The following is a 24,378-nucleotide window of genomic DNA, read 5'->3' on the forward strand; positions in this document are numbered from 1 at the left end:
AGGCTCATACTGCAGCTGTGCATCCTCCAAAAGCCTCGGGAGGGCCACCAGCACTTCGCCAGCTGTCAGCATCTCCCTTGAAGTGAAGGAGCCACTTTCCTGCAACCTGCTTGCATGGACCACAACATCCGTTCACCAACCTGTTGACCATCGGGTCCATCCTATGCAGCTGCCGCCCAGGAGGAGGTCACCGTACTCCAGAGAGTCAGATCATTCTCCCCACCAAGTTTGGAGATGCCAGGAGCCGCCCTGCACCAATACCTGGGGTAACGGATCCCTTGAAGCAACCAAAGCTTGTTTAAAGTCCAATCCAGACTCCAGCACCGCTAAAATTGACCAGCTGATGAAGGACGTCAGCATCGCAGAGGCCAGCACAGAGAGTGGGCCAGCTGTCCTGTTTTGTACTCCCTCAGCAGGTCTGACTGAGAACCGAGAGTGCCTTTGATGTATGGAAACAGCCAACAAAAATCCTCTGCACCCGAGCTCCCCATCCCGGGTACACAAACACACACTGTGCCCCCCTGGTCAAAGGACCCTCAAGAACTAAGCTCCCAGTTAAGAGATACTGGATTTGTCCCCTAATAGCCCTCTGCAGCCTGCTTCTAGGTGGCCCTCCTCTTGTTTGCCAACTGTTTAGTGCGCAAGGTTACCAACCTGTCCAGCATCTCTGCACCCAGACACTCCAGGGTACGTAAACCAAAACTGTTGGTGGATCTTGTGACCTTGACCTCCAACCCCCTCTCCCCCTAAAAGCACCCAAAGTCCTAAAGGGGACCCCCAACATAAAACAGAAAATACTTACCAAAATATGAAGTTCTTGGTGTTAAAAATATATAAAAATACCTGCTATTTTTCTAAATCTTCAGTGTGTGCCTCATTTATTGACACTGAGTACTTAACAAATGCTTAGCACTAACCTCTGATGAGCCTAAACTGCTCGCCCACTCCACTACAAAAGAGAGCATTTTGGATTATTAATTTAAGCACTGTAAACCAATAAGGGTCATTTGGACTTTCAACATAGTGTACTTCATTTTGGTACATAACTGGAACCTATGGTGTTTGGTATCAAATTCATTAATACAGGGTTCTTATAGAGCGCAACTAATCACCCACTGAGGGTCTCAAGACTCTGGGGGGAGTGTGTGGACGCAGGAGGACCATACGGCGTTGATTTGGCAGTTCATAGTGAGCGTTTTGCTGACCACCATGTCAATCGAAGCAGCAGCCTTTGCTGACAACTATGTCAATCGAAGCAGCAGCCTGCCAGGAGGAGGACACCATGCTCCACAGGGTCAGATCCATCTCCCCACCATGTTTGGAGATGCCAGGACCCCCAGGAGCTGCCCTGCACCAATATACGGGGTACCTGACCCCTTGTAGCAACTAAAGTTTATTTGAAGTCCAATCCGGACTCCGGTACTACAAACACCGACGAGGAACGTCAGCATCACAGAGGCCAGCACGGAGAGTGACCCAGCTGTCCTGTTTTGTCCCCCCTCTGCAGGTCTGACCGAGAACCGAGATCCTCACAGCCTGTTTCTAGGTGTCCCCCCCCCCTTTTTTTAGCACTCCAGGCTACCAACCCATCCAGCAACTCTGCACCCAGGTATTCCAGGGCAGGGAAACCCAGAACCGCTGGGGGATCTTGTGACCATGACCTCCCTAGCACCTTAAGTCCAAAATGGGACCCCCAAAAAAACAATGCAAATACCTGTATGCTGCATATGTTTCTTTCTCCATAGGTAAGCATTACAGTGTAAAAACGCAAATGTGTGAGATTTTTGCTTAGCTGTAAAAATTGATGCCTCAAAAAGTTCTAACCCAATTACGAAGTTCTCGGTGTAAAAAGATTTTAAAAAATACTTATTTTTCTAAATTGGTCTTGAGTTTCTTCTTCAGAGCGCGTCTCATTCATTGTGTCTGTGTATTCAACAAATGCTTAACACAACCCTCTAATAAGCCTAAGCAGCTCGCCCACACAACCACAAAAGAGGGCATTTGGAATAATTAATTTAAGCCTTGTAAGTCAATAAGGGTGCACCCAGGAATAGTGTTGAGGGTCAGCTGTAGAGTTGTTGGAATCTCCAGTGCAAGATGGAAAAGTATGTCTTGGAACCCAAATGTTCGTCGAGACACTGAGGTTTGAGCACTCTCCAGATAAAATGCCAAGGGTGCCCGCCATGCCAAACAAATTGCTTTAAATCATTTTTCTCATACCTCAATGCATTAATAAGACCAACTGCCTCTCCGAGGGTTGAGGGACCGAAACAACTCACGGCGATGTCAGTGGGAGAAGTCGAGGAAGAATTTTGGAGTTGGGTGGTTGGAGATTGCAAGAGTTCAAACCTGTTTGAACACTCTGTAGGAGAGTAGGGTCTGCTTCCTATGTTCACCCCCACTTTCTGCTTTTTGCTTTACTGGTTTTCGACTTAGATGTGGCTGTGGGCCTGCTAATCAGACCCACAGCCCTGTTGTTCTCTCTCTAAATTAATACTATGTACTTTATTTGTATAGGATCACCTTATTGGCCCCTGTACAGTGTACCTTAGGTACCCAGGGCATAGGTGTACCCTAGGCCTACCAGGGGCTGCAGCATGTATTATGCCACCCCTGGTCTGGCCTTCCATTATGACACAACTGGCTGATCACTCAGCTGGGGCAAGGTCATGTAATCACCCCTTGCTTAGGTGTAGTATTCCTATACCTACCTTATATATAGACACATGTGTACCTATCAGCCACTCCTATGGCAGGCCTTAACAATCCTGGGGCAGAGTGCTTGGTAACATGTGAGATGGTGCTCTAGCATGAGCTGAGCCTGTCTGCAGCTTTCGGAACCATGTCCTTATAGCTGTTCTATGATATCGCCTACCATATACTCTTAAAGTGCCTTATAATCCTCGCGGTTATGGTAACTATGGTTTGGCTTTATCAAAACATGTCGTGTAAGGTGTCTAACACTTTGGGATACTACCCCCATCCCATTTCTGGTGATGAGGATATTATCCCTCCCTTCTAGAGGGAGAAGACATGTTGAAACCTACTTACCCGGTTAAAGTTAACCAGAGCCCCAGCATCCCAAAATGGATGCTGCTGCCACGACACAAGTCTGACCTCCTGCTGCTGGGAGTGATCCCGGCACGGGAGGCTTGGACAATAGGTTTCCTGCCTTGGGAGGTGCGAGCACCACCCCAGACAGGCCTTAGTGTATTGGGGCAGGGAGGGATGAAAGAAACGAGACACTCAAGGTGTCCCATGCATAGTCCAGTTCAAACAGGTGCTGGGGCACTCCATCCCCAGTCCTGGCACGAAACTGGACAAAGGGAAGGGGGTGTAACCCCCCCCTCCCAGGTCCCACCCATAAGGCGTGACCTAGCAAGCAATCCAGCCCCCCAGATTAGTATAAGTGTGGTAGCTGGGCCCCAGGAGATTATCCTGAACCTGCAACTTGAACAGAAACTCTGGACCTTCGACATTCGATGAAAGCAGAAGACTGAAGAATCTCCCTTGTGGCCAAGGAGTGGCTACCCTGTGCAAACATGCACCATCAAGAGACTTACCCTTCGCTTTGCTGAAGTTCTACGAGGGACCGACTGCAGAGCCTGACCAGAGCCTTGACTTCCAGACTTCTCCGACCCTGATCCACATCCACAGCCGAGCTGAGATCCGTGGAGGCGACGAGAGACGTGGGACCGGCTACCTGGGAAAAGTGGCGAGTATCTTCCAGCGCAGCTTCTGAGGCACCCTCGAAGTTGTGCACCGGGGATTGAGAAGCCCCAACCCCAAGCACCATCTGCACCGAAGATCAGCCCCCCACACTCCACGAGTCCTGCGTGGGGCCCTTCTGCATTTTCCTGCTTGCCACGTCTGTCCGGTTGCTTGATCGTTGGCTAGCGGCCTTTGCGACGACACACCTTTGATTTTCCACTGCTGGTTTGGCTCCTCCAGACTGGCTCCTGCTCCTCTGCAAAAGAGAAGCACCCCAGACCTTCCTGGTCTGCACCAGAAGCAAGTCCTCCATTCTTCGTGGGTTCCGCTTGCCAAGGCTTGGTGAGTCCTAGTTCGACTTCGACGCCGCCGACAGCAAGAGCCTTCGTGGGACAGCTCGCCTCCTGGTCCTGGTCGTCCTCGACATCTCCTGGTACCCGTGGCTGCTGCGACAAGCTTCACCTCTTCGCCTGCAATCTCTCGACATCGCCTGGTTCCTTCCTGGTTCCACGTGGTCACTGGCTAGTGACCCTGACTCTGTCCCTTCTGCTTGCAGGTATCCTTCCTTCTTGATCCCGGCCTTGGGATCCACCGGACACTCTGTACTGACTGCCTGTCAGCAACTTTCCTTCAGGCATCCATAGAAGTCCACGACGAAACCCGACGCAAGTTCACACCTATGCACCCGCAGCCCGTGGGCTAGGTAACTTGGGTACTCCGGTGCTCACAAGGGTATTGACTATCCTAGGGTCTAGTTTCCGAGTCTCTACTTTCTAGCTATACCAGAAGTGTCCTAAAACTGCTTATTTCAGAACTGTACTATTTCTATCGATTATACACATTACGCGTGAGTGTTTCCACTCTGCACCTGAATCCCGTGGGCCTCCCACTTCCTAACCTTGGGTAGTGTAGTGTAGCCCCAGCGATGGCCTAGGCCTATCCTATTTCCGTGACAGTGGTCCTTATACCACTTCTTTAGTATATGGTGTGCGTGGCCCCTAGGGCCTAACTGTATTACTTACCTGTGTGACTTAATGTATGCTTGAATAAGACTGTGTTGTACTTACCTTGAATCTCATAAAGAGTGCTGAGGGTTTGACTAGAATAAATACACTTTATTTTATATATACATCTGTTGTGGTGTCCTTTCATTTGGTATTCAAGGGATTATATATGGTATAACAGCTGGCTTCACATGCCATTCAGAGTTTAGCCTAAGACTGCTCTTGTCCATGCTACCACTAGGAAAGCTGGTCTATAAGGTTGACTTTACAATCAATCACCATAAGGGTTGTTTGGACTGATATAAGGTGTACACTAGAACTAGTGACATCATACATCAGGCCAACTTCTCACACACTCCATATTTGGAGTTAGTTGCACATGCCCATTATTGTTATAATAAGGCACTTATGTGGATCCGGCAGGGATCCACTCCTTGGGTTAGACCAAGTCCATGTCAGTGGGATCTTTAGGTATCCTTGGCTTCTTCTTGAATATTTCCCACACCTTCCCTCCTTTAGAAGCTCTCCCTTGGTTTCTTTCCTCCTCTTCAACTAGGGTGTCGATATCTCTGGTCACACAATCATCACCCACATACTTGGGATGTTTGTGGAGTTTCCGTTGTGTAGAAGAACTTGTGGGGCTGGTTGTCACCGTTCTTTTCCTTATAATATCCCATGGTTTAAGGTGATGCAAATGGGCAACACTGAACCAGTCACCTAATGGGCTGCCATAATTAAGAAGAATATATACAGTACCTCAGATCTCCAGAACTCCTATTGGCCTCAGATCTCAAACCAAAACCAATGGAGTGTGGCCCTGCTCTGATGGGGGCAGCTGGCACGCGCATGTCCCTCGCCACGGGTGGTGTGGAGGCGCTATATGTGTGGTGGCATGGGTGGAAGCACCTCCTCTCGGGAGAGTTCCTCCTGGGACAGCGAGTCACCTCCTGGCCAGCAACAAAGTTCCTGGGCGTCCTGCCCCGCGAGAGATGTGCAGGCGCTCTATGCGAGGGAGTGCGGGTTAAACTCTCATCTTATTGCAGTTCCACCTCAGTCAGCAAGTCACCTCCTGACCAGCAACAAAGTTCCTGGGCTTCCCTCGCTGTGGATGATGTGCAGGTGCTATATGTGCGGTAGCGCAGGAGTGCGGGAGTGCGGGTGAAAGCCCCTCCTCAAAGGGCAATTCCTCCTGGGACAGCGAGTACCCTCCTAGCCAGCAACAAAGTCCCTGGGTGTCACGCGCCACAGGAGATGTGCAAGGACTATATGCTTAGAGGAGCAGGAGTGCGGGTGAAAGCCCCTCCTCTCGGGGTAGTCCCTCCAGGGACATCAGTTTCCCTACTGGCCAGCAACAAAGTTCCTGGGTGTACATATAAATCATTTTGGTTAAATCGAAAGGTCTTGACTAATACTATACATAAACAGTCCATCCAGCAACATAGGATGATGAAGGGATTGTACAGAAATATCAAACTAAAGAAACACAAATTGAAACTAGATATGACCGGTAGGTTGGCACCATCTTATGAGGGTCCTTAAAGTCAAGTGGGATGGGGGGGGGTGTGGCTTCGCTGAGCAGCAAGATGGCCGCACTGTAAAGCGGCTCCGCCGGCTGAGTCCAAAATTCGTCACTTATCCGCGCACAAGACAGGAGAAACTTGCTACAATCACTCAGAAACCAGAGAAGAACCGAGCGGGGTACCAGCGATAAGGTGACCAAGCCCTGCGCACCTCCGCAGTGGAACTGATAGCTGAAACGTGTCTCAGGCCCGAAAGCGGCCTGGTCACGTGGCTGTGAGGTGTAGGTGCCTGGCCCACGGAGGCAGCGGAAGATGCCGGGAACCAACAGCGGTGATCGCAGAGGAGGCGCGGCGCATTGCGAGTTGATCACTGCAGCCCGCAATCATATGACCGTCATCGGCTCGGCTCAGAAAATAGCAGTGAGTGCTCTCCATTTAAGCACGGGGCTGCCGCAGAGCATCGTACGGACAGACAGAGCAGGAAGCACAGCACTCCGGGGGGGGGGGTGGCTGCCTCACAATTTTGTGATCTGCCAACTTTTAGGGGATATAATACATACAGGCTCCCCCGATCCCGGGCACTACCGAAGCCGGCAGCAGCGATGTTCTAAACGGCAACGACAGGAGCAGGGTTGCACGGCAGGCGAGATGCGCTCCAAGATGCCAAACCTTTCACATGTGATCCCCGGCGAAACAGACGTCCAGTAGAAAGGTGTGGAGACGCGGGGCTGGATGGGCCTAGACTGATTGGAGTAAGGCCGCCCAAAGAACATGAGAGGCGAAGAGCCGAAGAGAGCAGCGAGGTGGCAGACAAGCCGCCATTTTGTCAGACAGTTGGGCAGCGTCGAAAGATTGCAGTGGGCCATTGGGGAAGCTGCTACATCTGGTATATAACAGAGGGACCATCCACGAAACTGCATACCGGGCCACACAAGCAGCAAAGCCGCACTGAACTGGGCTGGGCAGCGACACTGGTATTGGAGAGTCAACATAAACAAAGGCTGCTGCAATTTGAAGGCCTCGCATACGCAGAACAGCACAACGCGGTCAAAGGCACACTGCGGCTAGCCGTGTAGAAGACGAGGTCAGAAACAGAAATGCCCCGCAAGAGAATTTGAGGTGGGAAACGGGTATATGTGCACAGGAGGTGTGTTTAAGGCTTAGACTCATCCAAACGGATTTAGAGGCCGCCAGACGCCTCCAGCGTGATCGTGGCCATAGCTCACACTCGGGGCCGAACTAAGAGGAACACCACTAGACTGGTAGACACGTGTGTGGGGTGTGAACGAGCCGGGCCATTACCAGCAAACATGATGGATAACTCAGGCGACGTGTGGGGAGACTGGCGAAAACTCTTCCAAATGGTCCATTTCTGCCCAGAGACACAATGGGGAAAACAGACACTCGACAACCACGGCTTAACTTTGCTGAGCAAACATACCGAAGGAGACAACATCGCGCTGGAAGATGCAGCTGCTGGTCCAGTACCAGATGAAGACATCCGCGCCATGTTTAAAGACCTAAAAACAAGTATACAAGAGATAGGATCTAAAACAGACACTCTAGCTGAGCGCATGGACAGAATAACACAGCGAGTAGACAAGAATGAAAATCGTCTGGACACCCTTGAGAGGAGAGTCTCGTAAGCAGAGGACAACTAAACAGAGAAACGCGACAAAATGCTGCAAATGGACGCGGTACTAAACCTCAGCAAAACTAAGAACGAAGATTTAGAGGCCTGATCGCGTAGGAACAATATACGCATTACGGGAATTCCTGAATCCACGGATATACCAAATATGGAGAAATAATCCATAGTGTTCTGGCGCGCAGATCCACTATCGAAGAGCCCTCAATCATTCTATCTCTAGATGCACGAATGGCATTCGACATGGTCGAATGGCCCTTTCTGTTCGCGGTTCTTCACCATTTGGGTTTCAGACCCAAATTTATACGATAGGTAGAACTATTATACACAAAACCAATGGCACAGGTAGCAGCAAATGGGCGCATCTCAGCTACCATCCCGTTGGGTAAAGGGACAAGGCAGGGTTGCCCACTGTCGCCGCTATTATTCGCGATCGTGCTAGAACCCCTAGCGGCATGGATACGGCAAGACCCGGTAATCTGTGGACTTAAGTGGACAATGGGATGAGAGGATCGCATCTCGCTATGTGCCGATGATGTGCTGCAGTATTTGGCTTCACCTTCTAGATATTTATGCGGCATATGGACGAGTATCAGGTTACACCATAAATTGGACGAAATCACATGTTTTCATACTCTCAAATAGCACGCGAAGGGTTTAAGTATCTGGGTATTTATATAACATATCAAGACACACACTTTATCGAAGAAAATCTCATGAAACCCCTGGCGTGCTTTTGCCGAGATGTCCTCCACTGGCGATCTCTGCCACTCACATTGTTAGGCAGGGCAGCCCTCTTTAAAATGATGGCGCTCCCCAGATTCCTTTATATCCTACAAATTACGCCTTTTTCGGTCCCGCCCGACATACTTCATAGCAATTAACAACGAAGTGAATAAGCTGTTATGGGATGGTAAGGCAACCCGTATTGCTATGCATAAACTGGTCAAAAGCTGGTACGATGGAGCCATCGCACTCCCCCATATCAAAACATACTACTGGGCATCCCAACTGGCAGTAATAAATCAATGGCTTCACGCCACAAAGAAGGAACCAGCTTATCGCATGGACAGACATCTCTTAGGTGTGGACGGTATGATGGGGGAATTATATAATAAGAAAAGAACAAAGACTAACAGGGCCAACAGCACACACAATCAAGATATGGCACGAGGCGCAAAGAGAACTGGGGTGGGAGGGAGTTATGATGCAGGCAACGCCACTATGGGACACGAAAAAATTAGGCAAGCTACGCAATACTAAAGGTTTTAGGCAGTGGGACCTCATAGGCATATCAAAGGTGGGGGACCTATGGCAGAAAGGCGAGATCATCCCATTTACACAACTACAACATACCTATGGCCTAGCAAACACGGAAGCCTACAGATACATGCAGATTAGACATGCACTCGCGACACATCCCACAAGGCATACAACTACCGGAGCCGTCACCCCTAGAAGATAGGCTACTCACTGACCATATGACGAAAAAAGCCATTTCACTAACTTATAAGAAAATTTTAAACAACCAACCGGACTCGACAGCACTCCTTAAAACTAGATGGGAGTCTGACCTGGGTGAACTAGACGAGGTAGACTGGCAGGAAGCAATGGCGTCCCCCAAGGAGGTAGCGATCCCCTCAAGATTCAAACTAATACAACTGAAGGTTCTACACCACACGTATTATACAAGAACACTGCTGCATAAATTAGACAAGACAGATACACCACATTGCCTTCGGCAGTGTGGAGCACAAGGCACATTCTGGCACACAATCTGGCAATGCGAAGAAATTGCCAAGTACTGGAAAGCAATCCTGCACACAATTTCACAGGTAACAGGAATAACGATTAAGCCGGAACCGAAAAGGTGTTTACTCAACATCTGGGAACCGACGGATCTCAATCATGCGGCTCAAACTTGGGTAGAGCTAGGTATGGCATTAGCAAAAAGAAATATAGCACAATTATGGCGAGCCAGACAGACCTCAATGGTAGGTAGGTGGTGTTGAGATATGGATGAATTAATGATAACTGAAAAATGAGTGTACATACATAGGAGATGCCCCAAAAAATGGACACAGGTGTGGGGAAAGTGGAACGTGTATCGTGGAAACATTTGTGAGCCCCCACAGGAAGAATCACTAGCAGAAGATACCGACTAGCCACTGTGATAATAGAAGGTGCTAATACATTACATATAACTGTGGGCAACGCTGAGGGTGCAAAAGAAATCCCAAACTGTATGTGGAAAAAATTCTTGCTGTTCGTGGCCCGGATAATATCCGTTAACTTATTGTATGCAACAATGAAAACATATGATATTGCAGCAATGGCTGTAACTGAAAATGTTAATAAAAATATTAAGAAAAAAAAAATATGGGGAAATACTTAGAGACTATGTTCAATGAGCTGTTTGGGTCAGAGCTTTCCAAAATATTTCCAATCGAAAGAACACATCGTACTCTGGGCCCTAAACCTCCGCCAGGTGCACCAGCACGACCAATCTTGGCACGAGTTTTAAACTATCGTGATCGGGACACGATTTTACGACTAGCCAGGGAACGGGGCTGCCTCCAATATCAGGGCAATGGAGTGTCATTATATCTAGACTTTACATTACAAGTGTAGGCTGCCCGCAGGGAATTCCTTCCGGCCAAAAAGATACTCCAACAGCTTGGTACCAAACACGCCCTGATCTACCCCGCTAAACTCATAATTCATGGCCGTGGACGACCCACTTTCTTCACGGATGCAAAGGCAGCTTTGAAATATGCTAAACAGATGGCGTAAGACCAGAAGCAGCGAACCTCGGACACAGATGATCGCACAGAGAACAACCTCAGTGACAATGACTGAATACAAGACAATCAGCATTGTCTCATGAACACGCAGATAAGTGGGCCGTTACGTGATTTACATTTTGAAACAGATAACGAACTCTGGATTCACCAAGGCAGAAACAAATTAATGAGCTGAGCCGGGAACCTGGGGTAGTAAGTTACAATGTCACATGAATGATGAGGTACAGAGCCCAATGTGTACATAGACCCCAAGTCCTACATTGAGTGCTCGGCCACCCTGTGGACCCTGGCAGGGGTGTTTGTCGGCGACCCCACGCATCCCCTAGGGATGATTCCCAAAAACTCCCGAGGTTCGGGAGATCTGTTGAAGTTATCGGGGGGGAAGAAGGGGAGAACACAACCTAATTGGGGGGTTGGTGTGGGAGGGGAAGGGAGTTACATGTTACCGCTGTTGACCGCTCTTGCAGTATGTGCAAGGGGGAGGATATCGCACACACACACACACACACACACACACACACACACACACACACACACACACACACACCACACTCACAAAGCTCAACAGTAATAGATGGCCAGAACTACAGTTTATACCTTACACCACAGACATGCAAAGTAACAGACCAGACGCATGGCTGATACCCTCATGCAACGTACTACACAATGTGTAGCAACACAATGACAGCACTTAAATGCCTCACCTGGAACATACTGGGGTTGAATGACCATAGAAAAACCAGATTGGTGCACTCCTACCTCACCAGGCATGCAGTGGATATTTGTCTAATACAAGAGACACACCTGACAAGCAATTCGGCGGCCACATTAAACAAGCATTGGCATAGCCAATAGGTCTCGCCTTTGGGACCTTATAAGTGTTTAGCCATGCAACAGTTGCGTAACTAAATACTGATAAGGTCCCAAAATCGAGACCTATTTGCTATGCCAAGCGGCCTTGCGGCCGCGAAAGTGAAAGTGATCGCGATCAACATCAAAGCGGCCTTGCGGCCGCGAAAGTGAAAGTAATTGCGGTAAAACGCAGCGCGCGTGCCCGCGCACATGCACTGTAGCTCTAGGCTGGCCTGGTAGCACTTTTTGGAGCCCTCTCAATAAGTCTCGCCAGACCAGCGCATTCGCTGGGTCAGGCGAGACCTAAAAACAACAGGTGGGGAGAGATATTCAACTCCGGCTACTCAAGTTACTCCCGGGGGGTAACGGTATTAAGTCGCAAAGGCCTTCATTGGAAGACACACCAAACAATAACAGATAAGGAGGGGAGGTATGTTCTGGTAAAAGGAGAACTATATAATAGCCCAACAGTAATCGTTAATACATACGGTCCTAATTCAGACTGCCCCGAATTCTTTCAGCAAATCTGGCGTGAGATCCAAACACTAGGGGATGAACTACAGCTAATTGATTCCTGGAGGGCATTACAACCGACTGACAGGAGGGGACTTGCATAACACCATCGAAACGCATGGTCCAGACTGGACTACTGGCTCACCACAAAAGATTTACATGCTTGGGTCGCCAACGTAGTACACCATCTGCGTACATTCTCGGATCATGCACCTGTACAACTCGAACTAAATATACCCAAACCAATTATTAAGCCTTTAAGCTGGAGATTCCCATCAGGCACTTTATTAGATCAGGTATTCAGAGAAGAACTCCGTAACAAAATCACAAACTATTTTGAAATGAACGAAGGCACGGTGGACTCTCTGGGGACCCTCTGGGAGGCCTTTAAAGTGGTAACCCGAGGAGAATGCATAGCATTGAAGACAGGAGTGCTTCGAGATATACGTAACACTATTGCACGTTTGGAGGGAGAGATGAGAGATCTAGAGTGCAAATATTACACCACCCCCTCTCCTACCACGTTAGCACACATTAGAAGCAATCTAACAGCATTTCAGGAAGAGGCGGACAGGGAAACTAAGTATATGCATAAATACACACGAGCACGTAGATTTGGGGAGGGAGACAGGCCAGGGAAAACACTAGGCGGCCTCCTACGCACGCCAAGGGGCTCGGCATATATCATTGAACTCCAAAATCAAGATGCACCGCCTTCACGCACACCACCAGAAATATTACGAACTATGACACAATTTTACAAGACTCTATACACCTCCCAGACAGACCCATCGGAGACCGATATAACAGAATACCTGGATAAGATAGCATTAGTATGGTTTAACCGCTGGCAACGAGAATATATGGATCTGCCTTTTACAGCAGATGATACAAGACAAGTAATAAATAGCATGCCGGCAGACAAGGCCCCAGGAGCAGATGGATTGACTGCAGCCTTTTATAAGGAATATGTGGATATTCTTCTTGCACCACAACTTTTGCAGGTTTACCAGGAAGCTCAAGAAACTGGACTGTTACCAGAGACCCTACGAGAGGCCACAATAATTACCCTGCTCAAGCCAGATAAAGACCCAACCCAGCCAGACCTGTACCGCCCATTATCCTTAATAAACCTGGACGCCAAGATTTATGCAAAACTATTGAAGAATAGGCTGCAGCCCCTACTCCCAATAATAGCACTCCCTGACCAATCGGGATTCATACCAGGCTGATCGACGGTGCACAATTTGCGCACCATATTAGCTCTTTTGCACTATTTGGCTCCTCACGTGCAGGCCATAGCAGCCTTACTAGACGCCACAAAGGTGTATGATTCCCTTGAGTGGAAATTCCTTTTCACACTGCTGACATGCATGGGACTAAGTCCAATTTTTCTGAACCAAATCCGAGTATTATATAATGCTCCCACGGCGAGAGTTAGGGTGAACGGCCAAATCTCAAACCCAATCAATATAACGAGAGGAACGAGGCAAGGCTGCCCGCTCTCGCCGCTCCGATTGCCCTGGAACCCCTGGCAGCCCGCCTTAGGCAGCATCATACCCAGCGCAGTATCAGGTTCACTTCTAAGGGATTGCTAACATCATAATTTATTTAATTTATTTATTTAATAGTTTTATAAAGCGCGTAGTAACTCAGAGAGCATCCCAGCGCTAAACCTGAATCTCCAAAGGTTTCTGCCGTCTGACGGGATTATATTTGTGGGAAAAGAAGAGTCTTTAGAGTTTTTCTGAACTGGAGGTAGTTCAGTTCTGTCCTGAGTCTCCGTGGTAGGCGGTTCCAGTGTTTGGCCGTGTGGACCGAAAAACGACGGCCACCGGTCCTGGCCTTTTTGACTCTGGGAACCGAGATCAGATTTTCTCCACTAGAACGGAGATCTCTCTCCGCATTGTAGGGAATTAGGAGTTCTTTCAGAAGGGGAGGGCCATTATTGTTGAGGGTTTTATGGGCCAGGCAGAGGGCCTTGAAGACCACCCTTTCTCTGACTGGGAGCCAGTGGAGAGACTTGAGCGCTGGCCTAGCAGAGGATCTTGCCGGTGTGTCCGTAAGTAGGCGGGCGGCGGCGTTTTGGACTTTCTGCAGGGTGTTAAGGGTGGTTTCGGGGGCTCCCAAGTAGATGGCGTTACAGTAGTCCAATCTTGCCAGAATTAGACCCTGGATGAGGAGCCTCCTTGCGGTTTCGGGGAGCAAGGGAAAGATCTTCCTGCAGGCTCTGAGTAGGCCAAAGCATGTCCCTGCCGTCCTTTTTGCCTGAGTTTTAAAGCTCATGTCCTTCTCGATCCATACACCTAGGCTTTTGACCTCGTCCTTGGGTGCGGGAGGATTACCTAGGCCGCTAGGCCAAAGGTGAGGTGGCAGGGAGGGCCCCTTGTGGCCCATCAACAGTATCTCTGTCTTGGACCCGTTCAATTTCAATGATGAAAGATTCATCCATCGGTGGACTTCGGAGAGGCAGCCGTGAAGGTCTGAGGGGGCTTGGTGGGGGTGTGAAAGGGTTACGACCAACTGAGTGTCGTCGGCGTAGTTGATAACTGATATGCCGAATGAACTGACCCTCTTCTCCAGTGGGGCCATGTAAACGTTGAATAACGTAGGGCTCAAAGAAGAGCCCTGCGGTACTCCACATCGGAGGGGGATGAAGGGTGAGTGGCTATCATTTTCCCATACCTGGAAGGAACGTCCTGATAGAAAGGATTTTATCCACTTCAAAGCCATACCTTTCAGTCCAACTTCTCCCAGTCGGTGGATTAGGGTGGGGTGGTCTACAGTGTCGAAGGCCGCACTGAGGTCCAGGAGGATCACTGCCACTGATCCTCCCGTGTCCAGAATGCTTCTGGCCTTCTCCACTGCTGCCAGGAGGGCGATGTCCGTGCCCTGACCTGGGCGAAACCCTGTCTGGGAGGTCCCTAATAGGTTATTGCTCTCTAGGTAGAGTGATAATTGCTTGTTGACCAGCTTCTCCGCGATTTTGCTGTTTCCTGGGAGAAGGGAGATGGGTCTGTAGTTAGAGAGGTCCTGTGAGTCTAGGGAGGGTTTTTTTAAAAGGCCTTTAACTGCTGCTGCTTTCCAGCTAAGAGGGACTATGCCCTCCGAGAGGGAGGAGTTGATTAGGGCCGTGAGGGGGGGGATGATGGTACTTGATACCTTTTTCAGGAAGCGGAGGGGTGCAGGGTCGAGGGGGGAACCACTTTTAATAATATCAATGTATGCAGATGATATGACGATATATCTAATGAACCCAGAAACAAATTTCGCGCCAGAGATGAGGGAGTTGGTGCGATATGGGGGCCTAACGGGTATCCAGATAAACTGGACCAAATCAACAATACTGCCACTGACAGATGGCACCATTCCTTTTGATACAGAATTCCCAATTCAATGGGCTAATGGCATGATCAGATATTTGGGGATATGGATTCGTAGAAATCTGCAGGAGATATGGTCGGCCAATTATGGAAGGGTGATTGACTGGTTGGAGGGAACGGTACAAAGATGGAGGAATCTGCCATTGTCCCTAGCGGGCAGTATAGCAATCACGAAGATGGTAATACTCCCAAAGCTGTTGTACCTCTTCGTGAATATACCAATGTCCCTAAACGCACACTTTTTTAAAAGACTACGATCTAGTATATTAGAATTGATATGGGCTGGTAAACAACCGCGTATCTCCTGGAATATCCTAACGTTGCCCTTTACACAAAGCGGACTCGGTGCCCCACACTTTGAATTGTATGCATACTGCACACAAGTGCAATTCCTCCACTACTGGCAGCATCCCATACCATACCAGCCACACGTGGCGATTGGACTGGACAAAGTTGCCCCCCTCCCACTGAACACAGCACACTATCAACAATACAAACGCCCTCACCAAGAGATAAGACACAGTTGAAACACTGAGATGGGCGTGGCACGGGCTGGAAAAGAGGGCACACTACACGGTTCTGTTTGCACCATCTATACCGAAAGGCGGAAACCCACTCATTCCACCATTATTAGATAGTGCTACCAAACAGAGGGCGGCATCCCACGAGCTCTTAAAATGCAAAGATCTGTACCCAGATGGCACTTTCATTACACTACAGCAGATGTGCATGGTGGCACCGCCCACAGCATTAGACATGCTTGTACGGCCAGATATGACAACTTTCCGCAAATCCCCCCTGCACTATCGGCACTAGAAAATATTATATCTGTACCATCAGCCCGTAAACTAATTGCACACCTTTATAGCATTACCCAACGAGAGTCTCCTATTACCATAGCCCATTCCAAAACAGACTGGGAGGAGGACGCAGGCATTAACATAACAGAAAAGCAATGGGAATTCTGCTGTACTCAACTACAACATTTATCTCCATCCAGACACACGTTGCTGGAGATGTGGCTCTCAGAGGGCCACCTTTATCCACTTAGCCTGGGAATGCAGACCGATAGCGCAATTCTGGCTAGCAGTTTTAACCATATTGGACAAATGACGAGCTATCCTATGGTATGCTCCCTGTTGATAGCACTGCTGGGCTATGTGCTCAGACGTGAGTCCCTTGCTCACTTTGCCACTGGATTCAAGCAAGCCTGGCTGAAGATGGCTGAAATGCCAGAAACCGGTTCTAGGTAGCTTGTTTCCGGTCCAGGGAAGACATGGCTTGGCAGTTCGGGCTGGACTGTTCCCATGAGGCACAGGGTCAGACTGATTTGCATATGGCCATGTCTGAACTGGGGTGGCAGAGTGGGCTAAAGAATGGTGATGGATTAAACCCAGGTCAGTTGACTGGGGGTGAGTGCTTGCAATGTTCAACACTCCGTTCATCATTTCCTTTGGTTTTTGCTTTGTTTGCCATAAGTTGGCAGGTTATGCTCAGACGTGAGTCCCTTGCTCACTTTGCCACTGGATTCAAGCAAGCCTGGCTGAAGATGGCTGAAATGCCAGAAACCGGTTCTAGGTAGCTTGTTTCCGGTCCAGGGAAGACATGGCTTGGCAGTTCGGGCTGGACTGTTCCCATGAGGCACAGGGTCAGACTGATTTGCATATGGCCATGTCTGAACTGGGGTGGCAGAGTGGGCTAAAGAATGGTGATGGATTAAACCCAGGTCAGTTGACTGGGGGTGAGTGCTTGCAATGTTCAACACTCCGTTCATCATTTCCTTTGGTTTTTGCTTTGTTTGCCATAAGTTGGCAGGTTATGCTCAGACGTGAGTCCCTTGCTCACTTTGCCACTGGATTCAAGCAAGCCTGGCTGAAGATGGCTGAAATGCCAGAAACCGGTTCTAGGTAGCTTGTTTCCGGTCCAGGGAAGACATGGCTTGGCAGTTCGGGCTGGACTGTTCCCATGAGGCACAGGGTCAGACTGATTTGCATATGGCCATGTCTGAACTGGGGTGGCAGAGTGGGCTAAAGAATGGTGATGGATTAAACCCAGGTCAGTTGACTGGGGGTGAGTGCTTGCAATGTTCAACACTCCGTTCATCATTTCCTTTGGTTTCTGCAATGTTCTCGACACACCTAAGGGAAAGAGGAAACTCATAGCAGTACTGTTGCTCCTAGCCAAGCGACAGGAGGCGATTCATTGGAAATAACAGGCGCCCCAAATCGTAGCAGACTGGGTGAAGGATGCTACCTACTGTAAAGGCCAACTGTCACACTATTGGGAGCCAATTCCTAGCAGGTCGCACCCAAAGGATATATGGGAACCATTTACGGCCTGGTTGGGCACAAGTGGAAGGGAAGCTCGGGATCGGTAACAACTGATAAGATACCAGTACTGTAGAGATACACGTATGTGTTCAGGTACAGAGTTAGCCATGAAACACGGGGCTACTATGTACGACAATGCTGAGGTGTGTAATATTGTGGACAGGATACATGCAACCCAGGTCTGTTACAGATATATCAGCCTGTACAGTGAGCAATTGAGGATGTATATGTACGGCAGAGGTAAATGTAAGGCGGAAGTTGTTTCTGTTTTAGTTCTCGTCAGTATTAATGACCCGGAATCAGAAAAGTTATGCACATGTAATCTCACTTTCAATGACTACATTACTGTATGAAATAACTGCAGATTTGTACTGTTTGATGGCATGTAAAATCTCAATAAACACAATTTAAAACAAAGTCAAGTGGAATAACATTTATGAAAATAAAACGCCAAGAAATGACGATCTCTGAAAGGGCACCCATATGCAAAGTTAAAATAAAACATTTGGGGAAATGCAAAGAATTTAGTTTATATTAGGCAAAACTTTACTAAAATATAGTGTGACACAATGGAAATACTTGCCTAAATAAGACTCAGACAAAGTGATAGTGTCACAGAAAACACGCTACTTATCAAAGTCACCTTAAAATGAGCATTTGACACTTTAGTGTATCGTAGTGAAGTAGTTATCGGTTAATATGGTAAATGCCATAATAACCAAGCATCCTACTTTTGTTGTTTTTTTTTTTTTACTCCAAAAAAAGTATATCGCATCATATCAAGTGAACTAATTTTTGGTAGGTTACGGCTTGATGTTTGATAGGTTTCAACTTTTAGAATAAGTATTTCATTGCCACCAGAGGTCTTCCCCCCTTTGTGGATATTCGGATATTCAGTAGACTGAAATGGGCAGGATGTGATTGCCGGCCAGGATGGCCGCAGTTATCCTAAGCTAACATTTTGGATGCTGGTTTTAACTCTGTGGTGAGCCTTGTGGAATGCAATCTTTTCTGAATTTAAGAAAGGGAGATGGTGAGGTACGCAACCCAGTTTTGCGGAGTAGCAACTGTAACATTGGTTTTCAGGGGTTATTGAATTGTGAGGCATTTATAGTATAGAACTTGAAGTTACACATAGATGTGAACTAATATTTTTAATGGGTTAATTTGCAGATTAAGAAAGTATATTTGCTGAGGTCTACATGCGACTTGCATTTGAGAATTCTTCAAGTTCATTTTGATTAAGGTAAGCATAATGTTATATCTAGCCCATAGACACTTTTTTGATTATGATAACTGTGCTTTAGAAATATCCACATACAGTCAAATAACTACCAATTATATATACTGCAAACTCTACTTGTGCCATTACACAGGTTTGTCCACACCACTGATTTAATACTGTACAAAGTAAAGTTCAGTAAGCAAAACGGACACATTCACTGATATCTCATAAGCATATAGAAACCTGGTCCAGAAAAGAGTAAGCAAAAGAGCTTCTTAAACACAACGACCCCTCTCAAGTAACAAAGGCTTCTCATCATGAATAAAACCTATCATGTAGCAATAAGAAAATTCTCACGATTTTTGTGGCCAAGCGTCATTATCCTGTCCATATCATCTGCGTTGTTTACAACGTATGCCGACAGATCCTTGATGTAAACGCCCACATCAGGTCTTTCTTTAACCTGTAATGCAAATAATTAAAAAAATTATTTTTCATTTTAAATGCTGATAATACATTAATTTTTCTGGACTTTGTAATAAAAAAGCTGTAGCCCCCTAGGATAGAGTTGCACCAGATAACTATCCTGGAATTAAAATTAGTAGCATACCAACCGTCTCTTCTAATATATTCCCAAGCCTCCCAAAAATATATCTTACTTTGAGTGAGGCCACGAAAGACTTGTAAACTGGACAAAACAGGAACTGGGATTAGCAACAAACTGTAGTTTCATTCACCTGCTGCTGACAGGTATTAAAAGGTTTAAATTCAGGAGTTTTCCTACCCACTAATGTAGGAGTTCTTAAATCCTACGTGTTCACTATATACAGGCATTGCCTCTTCGTGGTCTCTCTTCAATGAGTTTCATAGTTGGGAGGGTTTTTCAATTCAGAATCAGTACTATGAGTGTTGAGGGGACAGATGAAATCAGCCATTCAGCACACTGCCTTTGACCACATAAAGGCCATGGCCACAGTAGACCTCGCAAAAAAACGGTGCAATGGAAGCAATCATCAGAATGCAGAGCATTACAGACCAGCAATGAACAGAAGAGTCCTGCTAAAACAGCAAGCTGTGTGCTTTATAGATTATTCTGCTCTCAAAGCCTCCAGACTCTGCATAGAACCAGTGGCTTTGCACCTGTGCTGTACTTTTGTGGCTTCATTTGCAGTCTTGTAATGCCTACAATCAGCTGGGGGTGGGGGGTCAATAAAATATACACATTCAAGAGGTAGGGTGCAACAATACAAATTGTAAGCTACTAGACAAGGATAAGAGTCAGTAGACACCATTCATTGCTGAGGGCCATTCAGCAAACTAACTGTAGCCATGTGCAAACATTCAGTACATACATATAAAATATCTAGTACACATTGCAACAATTTTGACCAGCATCACGAATAGTTACAATTTACTAGAGCGCGCTAGCAAATACAGGCTCAATTCGAACATAATTCACTTTCTGAATACTTTCTTACTCTGTCACCTTTTTTATTTATTTATTTTGATTTCTGGGGTCACACAATATATCTTCAATGCACTGAATTAGCGTTTTCCTCCTGCACAATCACCAGGACCAATCATCACAGACTAGCGGTAGGTTTGTTTAATTCAAAGCGTATATGCCAAACTTTATTTTATTTTTCCCTCAGGCTTTATTTTCAGCTGCTCGCTTCTTTTGTTTTATTTGTTTTTTTATTTACAAATCTGTGTTTATATTAAAAAATTCAAGGAACTTGAACCATGGCCTTTGAGGGTTTTTTTTTTTTTTTTACAACGTCTCATAAGGATATGGTATGCTTTTAAACTGTCAATGTTCTACCCTCAAAAATATGAGAAGAAATTCTTGATTCCCATACTCAAGGAAACATTTACTATAAGGAAGATGGTCATTGCTCTGTGAGCTCCAGCGGGCGCAGTTTAACAGCTGCTGCCCACCACCAGGATGAGATGCGTACAAGAGCAGCAAACCCTGCATCCGGAAAACCCCTGAAATCTGCTGAGTCTACACCCAGTCAACTCTGTGAGATCCCCAGAGAGACACTACAACATCCTGGATAAACCGAGAAAACAAAGATGGTATCAGTTTTCTTGAATGCAGCAATGAACTCCCCCCTTGGAGAAGTCAAACTCCCACACATTGTATGGTTTATTTATGGACTGCAAACAGCTAATTAGAAGGGAAAATTTAGCTCTGAACCTTCTGAGATCACTTATGACACACCTCAGGGTTCCATGTTTCATCCATCATTGCTTAATTTGTATATGGAGTCCCTGAGAATTTCGATAGAGGAGGCAGGAGACTCAATCTGCCGTATCTATTCACCAGATTATGGAGAGATTACATTTATATGAAAAATCTCCTTGTTCATCATCTTCATAAATTAAAAACTTGCCTTCAAAAACCTCAGAAGAGGGCGTTATCAAATCCCTTAGTCTCAACCCAGAAAAGACTGAATTCATCCTACTATCTTCCAATAGAAATTTAACTTCAAGAAAGAATGGCTCAGCAAGCTCATTATTGTTGGTTTTACCCCAAAACTCTCGCCAAGGTAAGAGCGGTTGGTTTTTAAATTGATCAACACATTCTATCAGAGCTCAAATTCATCATTCATTAAAGAACATGCCAAAATCACACTTCACTCCGTAAAAAGGTAAAACTATTTCTAAACAGGAAAGGCTTTAACTCAGTAGTGCAATCATTAGTGATTTATCAAGTTAACTTTGGTAATACTGCAGTGACTGGACTTTTACAAACATTAGCACCCCTCAAAGCTGTGTTTTATTCAGTAGCAAAAACAGTCTGAAAACAGAAAGCTGGCCACATTATCCTGGTGCTCAAAAGACTTCACTGTCTCAAGCCAGAATTAGGTTGAGTGGGTTTTATCATACTCAAGATAATACATTGCTAACAGCTTTCCTAATTCGCTGCTTCTTTGATCAAACAATGATAACTGGTCAGTTGTAACCGGGCAGTTTGAAAAATCCCCAGTAGGTAGATGTACTCTGCCCAGAAAGCTATTCATAATGCCCCAATACGTATATGGCTGTAATAAATCTGGTTTCGATGAGGATCCACTATACAACCCATCGTTTAACAGGCAAGTATCCAGAAAGACTGTAGGCACAAGATGGACCTCAGGGCAAAGAGAAGGGGGAGAGGAATCCCCAGGAACATTTAACCTTGTTGATGCATACAGTAATGAGTAAAAAATACCATTGTGGTCCTGGTAAGGCACCCACCTATCAAGTCCCTCACTTTCTTTCTCATCATCTCACAACTTCTATGGGATAGAGACAGCAGGAGCGTACTAATTAAGGGCCGGAGCAAATGTTAACTAAACAAAGGGGGGCACCCATTCCTTCACGGCCAAGGAACACAGATCTGGCAATTACTCCATTCTCCCAAATCAAAGTACTTCTGAGATCTTCATAACACCACGATGTAGACCGTGATGTAGAATGCTGACCAACAGTAACCGACCTCCACGTAGCTCTAAACTCAAGGAAGAGAGAATCCCGTTCCTCTAGTGACTGCTCCTGCATAAGTTGCTAGGGACTCAAGAAGAATGCTATCCCTTTCACATCACTAACTTGGCCCAAATCAGTCCTACAATACATAAGATGACAAGTATGAACAAAATACAATTATCTGGTGGTTAATGTCCCAATAAAAAAAAATATTCTTACCTCTAACCTCTGAGTCTGGTCTTTTCCAAGCAAGTCCCGTACTTCTTCATTGTAAATCTCCAAATAAGAGACTCTGACCAAAAACCTGAAAGAAAAGAAAACCAGATTCTTTTTCATACTAAGGAAGTAAATCTTTTCCTACCACAAGTCATTTTCTCTATTCATTAGCAATGGAATATCAGTTTAACCAATCATGCAAATTGCACTCATATTTTTATTAGACTAAGGAGCTGCAAATATATTACAACACTGCATCCGTTGTAGAACACATGTAAGGATAAGGTCAATAACTGCATACCCACCACAAGATAATCAACCACCAAGGTTTAACTGACATTGGGGCATAAATGATACGCAGCAGACACATGGTCCTACACTTCAGGACATCAAATTGTGCACACATGTGAAATGATTGTCAAGTACAGGCGAAATGCAAACGCGCACCCCCTGTTGTACAGATACATGGACATCTATTGTTCGCCGCAATATTTACCAGTCATCTTTTGTACTGTTCATCTGTCGTCTTTCACAATTAGTTTTTACCATCACAGAAAAAGGTTAAGGTCACAAGAGAAATGTTCACTCTAGCAACATAAAAGAGGTCTCTTAGAGAATACCAGGCTCTCACAAAAAGCTTTATTTAATGGGTTTACCTTGTGTCCCCCTCCGCCTTTGCAATATGCCCAAATACATGAGCAAAGGAATTTGGAATTATCCCCCGAAGTTCTGGGACTGCACGAACACCTTCCATTGTGAACGTTTTTCCTGTTCCGGTTTGTCCATAAGCAAAAATTGTGCCTGTTATGTTGAAACAAAAAAAACAAAAATAAGGGTTAGTGCACTGTAATACAGTTTTTAAACCATAGTTCTAAAAAATCTATCATCTGAAAAAGAGGCTCTGCTTAACAACGTGTACAGCCCAATAGTTTTGATTCACCACGGCATAATGATGGAGATTTGAAAGGTAGGTAAGCAGGGAGTAAAACTGAGGGTGATGGGGGAAAAAGACTGATATTAATAAGGGCTACTTTCTCTGGCTATAAATTTCCACACTATTAAGAAATTAGCAACGATGGTTCCTACAACTATTTTTTGGCTTTTAATTTGGATATTCAAAGAAATATCAACTCAAACCATGACATTTTACGCAAAGCACCATATAACAAATGCCACTTCTGAACTCTTATCAACATTTAACAAAAAAGGAGCCTACAAACCACAGTAAACATCTATTTTACCAAGAATCAGGTAATGTGCATGCAATCATGTTTTAAGTGTTATAGGATATCCTGTGCATAACGAACACCGATCTAGTTCCCTAAAGCTTGAAATGTTTTAGCTTTGATCAGACAAGTACTCAAAATGGACTAATGTTTGAAGTGGTAATAATTTAGTTATGTAAGCAACTTTGTTTGAAAAGGTTAGACCGAGTACGTATTTATACAAAATATTGGTAGCTGTGTGAAGTGAAATTGCTGCACATTTAGCACAACAGAAATGGTATATCTGAATCCTACATACGCATTAGAGAGAGAAAAGGTGCTGCAGTCATGACAAAACATCCCACTACCTCAGGGTGTCAGTTAAGCTTTCTGCCAGATGGCTTTGGCCAACATTAAAAACAAAAATATTGCACTAGAGCACTTAAATTCAATTATGAGCGAGAGAAGCAAAGTTCTCAAAGTTTCCTTGACAAAA

General features: G+C 46.2%; 1 protein-coding gene across 1 annotated transcript in view; it reads right to left on the reverse strand.

Moving 5' to 3' along the window:
* KIF3A (kinesin family member 3A) overlaps positions 1-24,378 on the reverse strand; it is a 329,541-nt gene that overhangs the window by 232,698 nt on the left and 72,465 nt on the right. Inside the window, exons 3-5 of the mRNA XM_085643646.1 lie at positions 23,334-23,478; positions 22,681-22,765; positions 19,348-19,453 (exon numbers count right to left, since the gene is read on the reverse strand). Of these exons, the coding sequence (XP_085499772.1) occupies positions 19,348-19,453; positions 22,681-22,765; positions 23,334-23,478 (336 nt within the window). The remainder of the gene's footprint in view (positions 1-19,347; positions 19,454-22,680; positions 22,766-23,333; positions 23,479-24,378) is intronic.

The sequence above is a fragment of the Triturus cristatus genome, chromosome 3_1 (genome assembly GCF_964204655.1).
Source record: "Triturus cristatus chromosome 3_1, aTriCri1.1, whole genome shotgun sequence".
NCBI lineage: Eukaryota > Metazoa > Chordata > Amphibia > Caudata > Salamandridae > Triturus > Triturus cristatus.